This window comes from Magnolia sinica, chromosome 3 (genome assembly GCF_029962835.1).
Source record: "Magnolia sinica isolate HGM2019 chromosome 3, MsV1, whole genome shotgun sequence".
Taxonomy (NCBI): domain Eukaryota; kingdom Viridiplantae; phylum Streptophyta; class Magnoliopsida; order Magnoliales; family Magnoliaceae; genus Magnolia; species Magnolia sinica.
The window spans coordinates 107,181,102-107,195,835 of NC_080575.1; the positions used below are offsets into that span (position 1 = coordinate 107,181,102).

The 14,734-nt window shown below is 40.6% G+C and overlaps 1 protein-coding gene across 1 annotated transcript; it reads left to right on the plus strand.

Annotated features, from left to right (window-relative positions):
• Nucleotides 1–1,665: 1,665 nt before the first annotated feature.
• On the plus strand, nt 1,666–13,593 carry LOC131240593 (uncharacterized). Its single transcript, XM_058238900.1, has 3 exons — nt 1,666–2,842; nt 11,730–11,816; nt 11,900–13,593. Exons 1-3 carry the CDS (start codon nt 2,507–2,509, stop codon nt 12,983–12,985), a joined length of 1,509 nt encoding a protein of 502 aa, XP_058094883.1. The 5' UTR covers nt 1,666–2,506; the 3' UTR covers nt 12,986–13,593.
• The last annotated feature ends 1,141 nt before the right edge of the window (nt 13,594–14,734 follow it).

Below are 14,734 nucleotides of genomic sequence, written 5' to 3' on the forward strand. Positions count from 1 at the left end.
AACAACTCATATCACTTTAAATAATATAAATTGTGGGAGTGGATTTGAGCCTCACCCAACACAGCAAAGCCCTGACATGGTGGCTTTTAATTGGGCCGACCCCTAGTTAGAACCACTTTTTGAACATGCTTTTGCTCCCAAAACTGCTAAGTTTTCACGGTGTGGACCGCCTAAGTTTTGTAACATATTGATTTTTAAATCATTTCTTTATCAGGGTGAGTTACCCACTTACCTTATGTTCCATCCTAATCTACCCACTTGAGTTTTGCACGAGGTTGAAATCTTTTCTTCATCTTGGTGACTTACCCTGTATCCCATCCCTATCACTCCATGTGGTGTAGACTGTTGGAGTTGTAAATCTAATTGATTTTTAGTCTTAGGGTTGATGTAGGGTGAGCCATTGTATTCTTAGCACAATTGAACCGAAAGAAGCTTGAACGTAAGTAGGCATAATATGTCGGATCTGGGGCCCAGTCCTATTCATTGGGTGTGTCTTAATCGAAGAAATTCATTTTGAATTCAGAGAATTTGTTATTTGAAGTTTGGACCGTAAATTAGTCCTAACTTTTAATCAGAGTATTGTCATGAAAGGTATGATCTATCAATCTTTATGCAGCAGGCCATCCAGGGTTAAATAATCTGCATAACAGGTCATGTTCGCTTATTTCACAAAAGACATACAATTTTAATTCAAAATTGTATTTTTCGAAAAGTTTATTATTTTCAGTAATTTTTAATTTTATTGTGTCCTTTGTTTTAGATTTTTAAATTTTCATCTTTTTAAAGATTGATTGTAATTATCTCAAGATTTTTTTGATTAATTTAAAACTTTTTATTTTTGACAAAACTTACTATTTCAAGTAAGTTTTATTCTAATCAAATTAGAACTTTTATTAGAATTTAGTTCTTTTATATAAGTGATGTAATCAAACATTTCAGAATTATTATTGAATAATATAATTTAAAATCTTTCTTTTTTATTTTATAGATTCAAGACTAACCTTTAAATTTAAGTCGTCCACTAGAGAAAGAAAGTGATCTTCTTCACACTATTTCATGCATTTCTACTTATAGTCTAATATTAAAGACAAACATAATAGATTGAAATGAATTTTACATGTAGAATAGGGTGGGTCTAGGAGTTTGGGTGGTTTATGGCATACTTAAAACAAGCATGGGTTGAGAAAGTCTATTTTACGAAAACAAGCTAAAAAATGAAGCAACTCCAAAACCCAAGTAGAACACCATAGGAAAGTAGCAGTGATAATAACACTTACCATGAAAACCTTCCTACTCCATCACATATTTATTTTTATTTATTTTTAAATTTTTATTGCTTGTTCCTTAAATAATATAACAAAATAGATAGATGGTGTGGATAAAACCCGTACACGATGGTGGTTTTTCGGTCTGGACGGGCAGGGTCGTAACCGCGTCCGCTTAAAAGAGGCGTTGTAGACCGTTCGAGTCCAAGGTGAAGGTAGTCGATCCCACATCTCACGCCATCGGTATTGACGCTCTTTAAAGATGAGTCTGAACGCTAACCCGTCCAAATTTGAAATGGAAAGAATCAGATGGTTCCACATCTTTCAAATTAGTAGTTCTTTGGGATAGGCTCCATCTACGGCCACCGATTTGGATGGTTTTCCTTAACATGCATGCAACCACCACCGTACGGTGGCCGAATCACAGTCACTCACCACCATTTGAGGGAATGTGACAAACGCACACCGGATTCCTCCTCCTGTTGTACTCAAAAAGCCAGGAAGCTCTGTTTACCATTAACAGTGCGCAGTTGCCATTGGCATCCACTGTACTTTTTTCTAATTCTCGGACTAGGGTTTTTCCAAACCAGGAGACCGAAAGATCCCATCTTCTTGATAGTTACACCCCAATTTTCTTCATCTTCTCCAGTCTCTCCATACCTTTTCTTCTTCATCTGTTTTTCTCTTTAACTGCAAACATCTGCACTTCTTCTCTACTGTTCTTCAAAACCTTCAATATTCCATTTCAATTTCTAATGGCAGGACAGATAAAACGACCTTCTTTTTTCATCTGGTTCTGTTTTAAATTGCGGTTTCTCTTGGGGAATTTCATCTTTCAGCCCAGGAATCTCTCCTTTGCATGAAAGTCTAGTCGTCTCAGTCAATTTCGGCAACTATCATCCATTTCAAGAACATCACACTTTTCTTTTTTTCTTCTTCCTTTTTTTTTTTTGGTTGTTTGGGTCGGTCTTGGAATACAGTTTTCGCAAGGGAAGATACCATCTTTGATGCAAAACCAACCTTTTTCTGAGGAATTTCTCAAGAATCCAAATCAGAATATTCAAAAAATTCACCTTTTTCAAATACCCAGATCTTCCTTTTGCCTTAGAATATGGGATTGGATGTTTCTCTGGCATGACATGCAAGAAGAATCCTCTTTCCCACTATTTTCTCTCTAACCCGAATCAGTTTCTTCTTAATTTATTTCATTCCAGGACAATTTTCAAGCTGTTGGTTTAGTTATGGGTTCCCCACCAGTGGTCCTCGAAATCAGCTCCGACGAGGAAGGTGGTTTGGATGAATCAGATGATTCTCCTTTTGATTGGCTTGCTGAGATGCTCAGTTCCGATAAAGAAGCAGAAGAATCCAACGATGTTGTGGTTGTGGATGAGGTCTCGTGCGTCTCAACAACCCAGAAGCAGAATTGCATGGCTTCGGGCATGACAAAAGACGTCTCCGGAGATGACTCGGATGATGATTGCTTGGTTCTGGATGCTGACCCTGATAAACCAGTTTCAATTGAGGATGATAGAGGAAATGGATCGGATGATCTGTCCATTGTCAGCGAGAAGGGGCAGGTATATCGCCTCCTCCTCTCTGCCTATTGCCTTTTAAAATTATTATTTTTTTTAATTTTTTTAAATTATTATTTTTTAAACATGTTCTACTTTGTGATGTGTTTGGCTTAAAGCATGCTAGATTGCATGTTAGTTTTTGTCTATTAACCCTTTAAATCTATTATGATGAATTTCAGGCTCAAGCTAAGATAATGAGATTCTTCAATGCGAAGTGCTTTTCTCATTTTACTTGCCTTTTGTTTTCTTCATCAATTTTCTAGTATTTTACTATAGGGTAATTGTAGTAGAACCATGGTCACATAATTCCGATGCGATGTGGGCGTTCTATAGTAATGTTTTTCCCAAACTCTACTTATGTAGATTTTTCCTATTCAAAAGGTTACTGTACTACTCATTTAGTTATGTAACATTTAACACTACTGGATCTAATGCCGTAGTTATATATTCGACGTGGTAGCTTGGCCTATGCCTAGTTAGTAGTAATACTTATTTTTCTGGGCATGCTATCATTCTAGCCATTTCTTTTTTATTGGTATGATTTAGCGAATTTAGTATGGGTATTTTCGTAATTATGCATATAATCAACCATTGAGTGTTTGATGAACAATGTGATCAGCTGGGATGTTCTGCATGTGGCGACGTGTGTAGGGACTGGTGATCTGCATGCGTCTTGAATTAGCAAACCCTAGTTTTCTAAGACTCATTTTGATGAGGTTTTTATGGGGGAAATAGATGCTACGTAAATCAATTCCCACCAACGTTGTTAGCTTGTAATTGTCAAGCATGCAAGTTCGAAGTAAAAGTCTGAACAACAGAACACATACATGCATGGAAATATGATGGTTGATTAAATGGAAACTTACCATATGATTGAGCTCATTGGAACACTTGGACAGTCCAATCGAGTGATCCAGACTGTCCATAGGTTCAACATACATTTCTTGGCTTTCCATAGAAAACTCATTCCTTCCATAAGTTGGTCTTATTCTTTTAGCCTTCCATTTTCTCATGCATGGATGAGATGGTTACGATTGTCTGATAAAACCATAAAAGTGATTCTTTCAACACATAGACGATCCATGATAGTGCAAACAAATAAGCAGCTCAAGTTGTTGATTGGACCTTTTTGTTTCTTATACGTAAATGATCTTGATGTCCATTTTATAAGGCCATTGATCAGATAGAAAGGTCCAATTGGCATGCTTTTTCATGGTGGCCAAAGAAATGTATGCTGGACCTAATGGACAGTCCGGATTGATCAATCGGACTGTCCAAGTGTTCCTATGAGCTTGACTACATTTAAGTTACCATGGAGACTACGAAATAGGATCATTTCTATATGTGCAATATCTTGCTAAAAACACTTGAAGAAAGTCCCCCTCAAGCCCTCGGACGTGGCTTGCTGCTTGTCTTCCTTATATGGTCCTTACCCATGTGAGACTCTTAGCATGCTGATATCTTTTGCAACTCTAGCATGCATGCATCTTTCCATCTATAATTTTGCTTATTTATATGTTGCCTGATCATGCATTTCTTGGATCAGTTCTTCATGCTTATGTCCTTTATGAACGTACTGATCATCAGGACATTGATTCTTCGGTTAATGCAGAGCAGTGCTTTTCACAGTTCTGCAAAACTGGATTGCATGACATGGCAACAGCATATTTGGTTTACTTTGTTTTAAATGGCAATGCAACTGATTTGGAAGTCTTTTGTTGGGATAATCATAATTCAAATACCCAAAAATCCAACTCTCCTTGAAGGCCAGCTGCGATGGGTGTACCAAAAGACTAAGTCAGGTCGACTTGAAGACCTGACTTGATATTTGAATAAGAGAAGGTTCTTAAGTCCAATCGGTTGGATCACAAGGTACAGTCCACCCAGTGGATAACTTCCAACCTGTTAAATGTGTGTGAAATCCAACCTTTCCAAGTTCCAATAGGTTGGCTCACCATGAAAACAATGTGTAGCCGTTAACAAATAGCAAATAAAAGTGTGGTTCACTTGGTGATTGGATATGGCAGATTTTTACCAATGTTTTAAATAGTAAATAGTGTGTAGCATAGCATTTATTCCTACATAGCATGTAGTGTAAGCTACATGGTACTTCCTGATTTTTAATTAATGTTGCACTTGGTTGCATCAATATCATGAAATTGCATGATATTTTGCACCAAATTAAACTAATAATGAAATTTCATGATATTTGGTGCAACCAAATACAAACTAAAATAATAGGAAAAATAGGGCAACAATTAACTATAAATATAAAGAAAGAGCAACAAAACTTTTTAATACTGTTGATTTTATTATTTTACTAAAATTGCTGAAAAGATTAACTAATTTTTATTGAAAAATAGAAAATGTAACAAGTCATTGAAAACATCAATTGATTTTTGTTTAGTGTAGCAAAAGTTACCTAGTGTGTAGCGTATGAAATTAGCATGTAGTGTAGGTTACATGTGACTTAGGCCAAACTACGTTGCATAGCCTAAGCTACGTGCGACGTAGCATAAGCTATTTAAAACACTGAATTTTTTTACTCAAGGTTATCCTTATGATGGGGCCAACCTACTGGACGGTTTGGATGTTGCACAAACATGAAAGGTTGGAGGTTGTCTATGTTGGGATTTTGGCCTGCGGAATCACACAAATCTAGATTTAAGGTAGCAATTCAATGGCACCAAGCACATACAAGAGAACACACAGATTTAACATGGAAAACCCTTGCGGGAAAAACCACGACACAAAGCGACAGAATTCCACTATGAAAGCATCAATTACAAAGAGAGAGGACTTACCTGATTCGAACAACCTCGAATCTCACCCTTCCTACACCCTTTGATAACCCTAGAACCCTTTATAATACCTTTAGGAAGCCTTAGAATACTTTAGAATAGCCCTAGGGACCCCTATTAATAGTTTAGGAAACTCCACTTATGCACCTAGTCCGGAAAAGTCCGGAAACCGTCTCAAATTTACGCAGTCCGCGCACCGGCTGCGTAACCCTCGACTGGTCGAAGGATCCCCCTCGACCGGTCGAGCCATCCCCTCGACCTGTCCGGACACCAAAAAACATAAGTCGTTGGACTTTGAGTCGAACGGCCCTCGACTAGTCGAGTGGCCCACTCGACCGGTCGAGAAACCCAAAAGAGTTAGATTAAAGGCTTCTGACAACAATCTCTACCAATTCTTCAATCTTCAACCGTGTATCTTGCTGCCCTCTTCTCTTATCTCTGCATCATAGCTTCTTGTGCACACTCCGTCCTTCTTTTATGCCATCGCCAAGCCCAGAGAAGTTGCATAGAACTTGAACTTCTCTGCAGGAATGATATAGGTAAGCATGTCTGCCAGATCAAAATCCACGTGCTCAACCACCTTTGCTCCTGTCTTTTAAAAAGGAAAGATGTAGTCTTCTTACCATCTCATCGCTACCCAATATTGCTTGCCGAGGTACTTGCTCACAACATTGATAGCCTGTGAAATAACCGGTTTAATTCAGACCATGGCCTACACTGCCAACCGCATTCGAATAAGGCTCATGAGATATCCTGTTTTTCCTCATCTGTTTTAGGATATATCCTGAGGAAAACTTGAGGAGAGACGCGTAGGGAATGCTCTCCGGCTTTACTTGGCCCATCACATCCTTGATTAATACCTACACACAAGGTATTCCTCCTGTGATTACCAAAGCCTACTTCTTCAGTCTCAATGCCGAGAACCATTTTTGCAGCCCCCTCGATCCTTCATCCTGAATGTCCCACTTAACCGAGTCTTCAGTACATTGATTTCAGACATGTCATAATTGACGATCTACATGTCATCAATTCCTGACTCACCATGAAAGAATCAAACTACTGCCTAGGCGATAGGTCGAACCACGACCTCCCGCAAAGTCTTTTCTTAGCCCCTTTAACTTCGAACCGCTCTGGTTGCTTTATGTAGATTTGCTCTTCACTTTCCCTTGCAGAAGCGCACACTCCATATCCATCCTTCCAGCTCAAGATCACATTGGCCAACCAGCACCAATCACGGATCTAATAGACACATGTTATACCGTCGGCGCAAATATCTCTGAGAAGCCGATCTCTTCTCTCTCAGCATAACCCTTCGCTACCAACCTTGCCCTGTATCTATGTTGTATCCTCCTGAAGATCCACCTGCATCCAATCGCTTTACGGCTCACTGGAAGCTCCACCAACTCCCATATGTCGGTTTGGTACAACGAATCCATCACATCACCCATGGTCACCTTTCACTTCTCAGCACTAGGCTCACTTAGAGCCATCTGAATAGAAGATGAATCTCTTGCGATATTGGAGTCGTCCATGTACCTTGCCGGTACCTTACGATTATGTTGCGTGATTCTTCACACAGGTGGCTGTTCCACCCGTTTTGTATCCCTATCCGTACGTCTCAGCCTTCCTGCTCTGCCCACTCATGTGTCCATGCCCAAAATGCCACACACCTGCAGTGGTGGAATTCGCTACATCCACTGCAGCTCCACCTTTTGAAGTGCTCATGATTAGCCTGTACAAGTTACCGAGTCGTTGCGCTTTCATGATTACCCGTGCCCCCTTAGATATCTTAAGAGCACCATCAATACCTGTGTACTTGTATCCTTTTGCCTCAAGTACACCAAGAGAAATCAAATTCTGCTTCAAATCAGGAACGTGCCTGACATTAGTTAGGGTACGCTCCACCCCATCAAACATCTTAATACGCACCGTACCAACAGCCACAACATTACAGGCACTGTCATTGCCCATAAATACTTGTCCACTATCGCACTCCCTGTAGCTGGTGAACCAACTCCGATGAGGAGTTATGTGAAAAGATGCCCCTGTGTCTAGTATCCACTCGTTCTTACGATCATCGTATGACCGCCTGATAGTAGACACAGACAAAACATTACCATCACATCCACTCGATCCATCTGACGTGGCAGTATTGGCCTCCCTGTATGAATCCTCAGAATCTTCTCTCTTCGATTTATGATTTTCACAATCCTTCTTCACGTGTCCATCATTCTCACAATTCCAGTACTTTACCTTTCTTTTGCCCTTGCCCTTGGATTTGGACCTATAACCTGAAGAACCTGTACCTTGTTCAGAATTCCTACCCTTTGTAAGTAGTGCCTTAGAAGATATCCCCATGTCAACGTTAAGCTTTCATATAGCCTTCCCTTGAAGGGCCGAGATAACGGTGTCGACACTTAAGGTTTTATTCGTTGAGCACATTGTGTCCTTGAATGACTCATAAGACGTCGGAAGAGAATTCAGCAACATACATGCTTGTTCTTTATCTTTCATTACTTCCTCCATATCCAGCAATTTGCAAACCAATTTATTAAAGTTGTTGACGTGAGCCTCTAGATCTCTACCCTCTGCCATCTTGAAGTTATACCACTGCTGCTTCAAGTGTCGGCGATTTTCAAAGGATTTTTTCCCATGGACATCCTCTAACTTCGCCCATAACTTAGCTGTAGTTTTTTCCCTCATGACGTTGTAGAGAACCTCATTCGTGAGACATAAAGGATAGATGATAAAACCTTCTTATCAAGAGTATTCCAATCATCATCAGCCATAGTAGACTTTCGCTCCTCAAGAGCACCATCTTCGCCTTGCTTGATTAAGGAACTCATCATCTTGATCTTCCATAACTCAAAATTATTTTTTCCCGAGTACTTCTCAATCTCATACCTAGTGCTTCCCATTGTTACTAATTCTGCGATTCAGTTCTGTGCCCCAACGATTGTTCTGATACCACTTGTTGGGATTTTGGCCTGCGGAATCACACAGATTTAGATCTAGGATAACAATTCAATGGTACCAAGCACATACAAGAGAACACACAGATTTAACGTGGAAAACCCTTGCGGGAAAAAACCACGGCACAAAGCGACAAAATTCCACTATGAAAGCATCAATTACAAAGAGAGAGGACTTACTCGATTCGAACAACCTCGAATCTCACCCTTGCTACACCCTTTGATAACCCTAGAACCCTTTAGAATACCTTTAGGAAGCCTTAAAATACTTTAGAATGGCCCTAGAGACCCCTATTTATAGTTTAGGAAACTCCACTTACGCACTTAGTCCGGAAAAGTTCGGAAACCGCCTCAAATTTACGCAGTCCGCACACCGGCTGCGTTACCCTTGACTGGTCGAAGGATCCCCTCGACCGGTCGAGCAGCCTGGACACCAAAAAACATAAGTCGCTGGACTGAGTTGAACAGCCCTCGACTAGTCGAGCGGCCCACTCGACCGGTCGAGCCAGGCCCTTGACCGGTCGAGAGACCCAAAAGAGTCAGATTGAAGGCTTCTGACAACAGTCCATTGGTTGGAACGGAACTTATAGTCCAATTAGTTCGACTTGGGACCTTTATAAATAATACTTTAAAGTGTTATATATAATTCATGAATTAAAATATGAATGCACAAAAAGTTAGAAAAAACATAATGCTTTACAAACTAATGAAAAATAAAATATCACCCGACCTAAAAAAGAATTCTAGAGTAAACCTTTTTTCCCTCATTTGAGCTGATTCACTGAGTCTACTAGGTTACTCGACTTGAAAATTTGACTGAGTTGACTCGATTTGGCTGTGTTTTAAGTCAGCTTGCAAGTTTTGGAACTGTGGTTAGAATCATTAACGTGATTTGATGTCCAGCTGCATTGGGTGGACCCAAAGACTTGGTAAGGTCAACTCAAAGGCTCAACTTTATATTTAAATAATACTGTAAAGTATTATTTATAATTTGTGAATTGACGTATGAATGTAGAAGAAAGAAAAAATGTGTTTCCTGTAATCACATACTGCTTTAAAAAACTAAGAAGCATAAAATTTGCCCGAACTCTGGAAAATTCTATAGTAAACCTTTTTTTCTCCCATTTGAGACGGTTAACTGGGTCCTGCTACAAGGGGTGGCAGTGGGTTTAGTGGAAGGTGAACGGTGGATAACTCTGATTTTCAAATCTCTCATTTGCATTATGCAGATGATACGTTGCTTTTGTTTGTGGCAGACGGAAGGAAAGTTGATAATCTCTGGACAATAATAAATTGTTTTGAAGTAATGTCAGGCCTTAAAATCAATATTGGTAAGAGTGAATTTCCGGGGGTGGGACTAGCAAAGGAGGAGATTGAGGCATTTGCAGACCATTTCGGATGCAGGCCAGGTTCCTTCCCATCCTCACATTTGGGACTTTCCTTATGTTTTGGGAAAGCCAGCTAAACATTTATGGGATAAAGTGATTGAAAGATTCCCATCCTCACATTTGGGACTTTCCTTATGTATTGGGAAAGCCAGCTAAACATTTATGGGATAAAGTGATTGAAAGATTCGAAAGAAAACTATCATCTTGGAGAGGCAAATTTCTATCTTTGGGGGGAAAGTTGACTTTAATAAAGTCAGCAATGTCAAATCTTCCAGTTTACTTCATGTCAATATTCAAATGCCTGAAATTGGTTGTCGTGAAGTTAGAAAAGATCAGGCGGGATTTCCTTTGGAGAGATTTGGCAGACAAAACTTCTCAGTTGATAAAATGGGAAGGAAGTGTGTAAACCAACGATCCAGGAAGGCGCAGGTGTTCACAACTTGGAGCTTATGAATGGGGATTTGGTAAGAAAATTGGTTTGGAGGTTTGGGGTAGAGGAATGTAGTCTGCGGAGAGAGGGAGCAGGTAGAAAATATGGTGTTGAAGAAGGGGGTAGGTGGATAAAAGCATTGTCTTTATATAGATCCTCCTCATTATGGAAATCAGTAAAGAAGAGGTTTTGGAAAATGTGGGTTATTCTTTTGAGAATGGTATGAAGATGCTTTTCTGGGAAGACGTCTGGAATGGGAGACATAAGTCGAGCATCTCATTTGCCAGATTAGCAGGTATTGCCACCGACCCTAATATATTGATTGAGAGGTGCTTTTCTATCCGCGATGAAGTTGTGTGGGTTCCTCTCTGTAGAGGAAACCTTTACGATGAAGAGTTGGAGTTTTTGAGGCTTCTTGAGCTCCTTGCAAGTCAGCATCAAGGAAGATTCTTTGGTTTGGCTTTGTTGAAAAATCCGGTTCTTGGTGAAGTCTTTGTATAAGAAACGAAGGTGGGTGGGAAGATGCACAGGTGGAATGTCACACAGATCATGCATGTCACTATAGAGCTCCATCCAAGGTGGCGGTTTTGCTATGCTATAAAAAAACAAGGAGTCGGTTGATCACTTATTTGTCCATTGCTCCGCGTGTGTGATTTGGAATGGATTCTTCTCTTTATTTGGTTTTTTCATGGGTTAATCCGAGCTCTGTGGATCAGTTTTTTTGGGCTTGGCATGGAAGGGGCAAAAGTAAAATTGGGAAGCAATTCTGGCACCTAAGTTTATTGGCAGTTCTTTGGAGTATATGGTTGGAGAGAAATGATTGATGTTTTAAGAACCGTTGGGGTTGCCCATTGGAAGTTTTTAAAAGGGCAAAACAGCTTGTAATAGACTGGGCGATTGCAGGAAACATTCTGATTGCTGATCAATTTCCAATTAGTTGGTCAGCTTTGCAAAGTTTTGTAAAATTTCTTTTTATCTTTGTTGTTTTTGTTGGCCTTTGGCCTTTCTTCTAATAAAATTCGTTATCGTTAAAAAAAGAGAGAGAGAGAAAAAACTGGGTCCCTGCTAAGTTTCTTGACTTGAAAATTTGACCGAGTTGACTCCGTTCACTGAGTTTTAAGTCAGCTCACGAGTTTTGGTACTGTGATTAGAATCATTTCAATGACCATTTCTGTGGCCCAGGCATAAGATTTCTGGATCATGAAACTCTGATTTTTTCGTGCAAGCAAACCAGTAGGCATAACTATCTCTGCGGTAAGTTTTTTGAAGTGGTTCGAAAATTGTCTGTTCCTTTTGCAGGTAGCATGCAGAGATTTCCCTCATCCTCGGCATGACTGCGCAAAATTTCCTTTCGACAGCACCCCACATGAAAGGCATTGCCATCTAGTTAGTTTCTTTCACTCAGACTGGTTTTCTCTCATGTTGCCGTGTATAAATTTCATTGATTGATTTTTGTTTGGTAAATGCAGTGCCACTGTTTTGTTTGTGACTTGCTAGCCCCATGTCTCCACTGGGGCACCGGCATTTCCTCTACTGATCATTGCCATTCCACCAATAAAGAGGAAGTATGGACACTTCAACGGGAATGGGTCAAGCAAGGCAATTCACCACTGCCCATACAAGAGCTTCTGGATGCTACCCTCATGAAGAAACCATCTCCATGCAACTCAGAGTCAGCGCCCTCTTTCTCGGAACCCCTTACCAATTTGGTTTCGCAGCACATATCAGTCTCCAGATTAGTCGAACCCCATGCCTCTTCTGCGACCCGTTTCGGCAGGCTGAATATCATGAGCCACAGTAATAACGCGCTCTTAAGGCCCGTCCATGGCAGAAGCGGATACACACACACTATCAATGGGCAGAGGGGGGTTGGAGCTGTTACTTTGGGCCCTCAATTCATCGATTCCCGGCGGAGATTTAAAAGGGTAGGATCTCCAGGTGGTACTCTTACAACAGCGAATCGATTCAGCTGTGGCTTGAGTAATGTCAATCAGGACAATACAATACATCCGAGGATTCAAAGTCCACAATTTATGCTAGGGGATCATACTCGGAAAAGGTTTGAGGTTGTTCTTGGTTCTGTTGAGTTGGAATCGGATACCTTTCAGGACTACTGCTACCCTAATGGCAGCAGCAGTTACACAGATTTTCTGCGATCTACTATTTCTTCTCAACCTCAAGCATATAGCCAGTTTCCCACTCCACAGAATGCGAACCTGAATATGCCTCAATTTGGGAATCCCACTGTGAACCATGGAAATTTGGATCCATCAGACAATGTTATGTGTCAATATCCCTCATCAGCAGACCCCCCACTTCTAAACACACTGCCATCCAAGGTGCCACCTGGCATGCAGGCTGATCGTCAGCATCTCCAGAGCTATTTGGGATCCTCAGATTTCCATCTTGATAGCTGGATGTATAACATGGGAAATCAGTTTGTGGAAAACCCCCGGGATCTGCTCCTGGCTGACCGGGATTTTGGCCTGCCTCAACCAATGATGTCGGACCCAGCTATGCTTCCGCATGAGTTGGGAAGCATGTGGGCAGTCTAGCACATGTAGCATGGTAAGTTTTTATTTTTTTTTTAAATCCCACCAGTACTCTCTTTGAAGGGCTTTGCTCACTTGGGTCATGGAGACAGTACTCTCTTTGAAGGGCTCTGCCCACTTGGGTGCACTCAGAGTAGGCCATCTCCAATCATTAAAGTACCCTGGCATTGAAATGTGCAAAAATTACAATATCCCATTCAAAATGCATGTTGGGATTCCCGCTCACCATCCTTACGATGGTTGGGGATGTGTACACATGATCTCCTCTAGTTTTAAATACTTAGTAAAGCCTTTCTTTTAGGTAGGGTTGGAAGCTAAAACATGTTTAATCTTGTTACAATTTTTTTGTGTGGGTTTGATACTGTACAGTGTGTTGGTAGAGGAAATGAATTCAACACCTGCCATGATTGATGGCTGCACCTCTTCTCTCTATTGTGTATTGTTGTATGGAGAATGGGTGCGACCATTGACATGGTGGCGGAGAGTACTAAGATAGCAGTTCTTTTTTGCATACCGCAGTGGGTAGGGGACATGATGGAATTGTGACATTGCCATAATCATCTGTACTGTGAGAACTTAGAAGGTTATCTTCAACATGTTGTTTCTGGACCTGTGATATTTGTTTATTGGCTTTGTTATTAGCTGGTGCAGTGATTTTCTTCCTCCTTGTTTCTATTCTTTTCTATTAGGGAAAACACAAACTGCTTTGCTGTTGCTGGGTATGCAGCGACGCTGGTGGTGGCTGTTAAATGGCCAGGTAAATGTGAGTCCTGTTTGGCATTTCCATCAAATGGCCGATATTGGCTTGTGGGTGTCTTACTGTAATTCCCTTTTGTTGTTTTTTTCCTAACATCTTTTGGGGCCTGTTTAGTAGGGGGTCAGTGGTGTAGTAGATGACGTGGTGGGGTTGGAAGAACTGAAATATGGTACACCCATATCTCCACACTACAGCTGCAAATAAACAAATGTAGGGTCAGTATGGATGGTTCACATCTTAAAAATTGCACCTATTTAGACAATCATATCCATCTGATATGTAGCCATTAAAGCAACTGTGGAAAACAAAAACAGTTAACGGTCGTGTAGTAAACTGTACATAAATTAATGGATTGGATTGTCTGATGGGTTTACTTAAAATCTGTCCATCCTGTTGCCAGTACATGGCTGGACCAGATCAATACATCACCCTTCCACGTGTCCTTTCGAGGGATTGCACGATGGTATTGCAGTTCTTCTGGCACTAACCCATCGTCTCCTGGGCCTGGCATCTGTTCATTTCTATAGCTATACGGAACATAATGTCAGGTATTTTGGACATTTTTTCCCCCTCCTAATAAGGCTTACGAACTGTGGTTATCAGAAGCTACTTGGCAAGGAATTGTTCAAATTCTACTACACGAGGAATTGGGGAGAAAGTGAGTGTAGGTTTTCGGGTTAAAATATAAACCATTGGTAAGCTTTTGCGGGTGAAATCTGAGCCATGGCACTCGCACCAGCTATGTTTTTTTTTTTTTTTTTAACACACGCCACATGGGTGCTCAAAGAGCGAAAGGTTTTTTTAAAATAGCTAAGGTACCAGCCGTTGGCTTTTTGTGGAAAGAAAAAGAAAAGAAAAGGCCATTGGTGGGCTTCTCCAGGTGAAATTTAAATTGATGTACAGACACTAGCTACATTTCAGCGTTTGGATTATAAGTTACCTTACATGGCTACTTATGCCTCTTAAGTAAATCTAAATTGATCTACGGACACTAG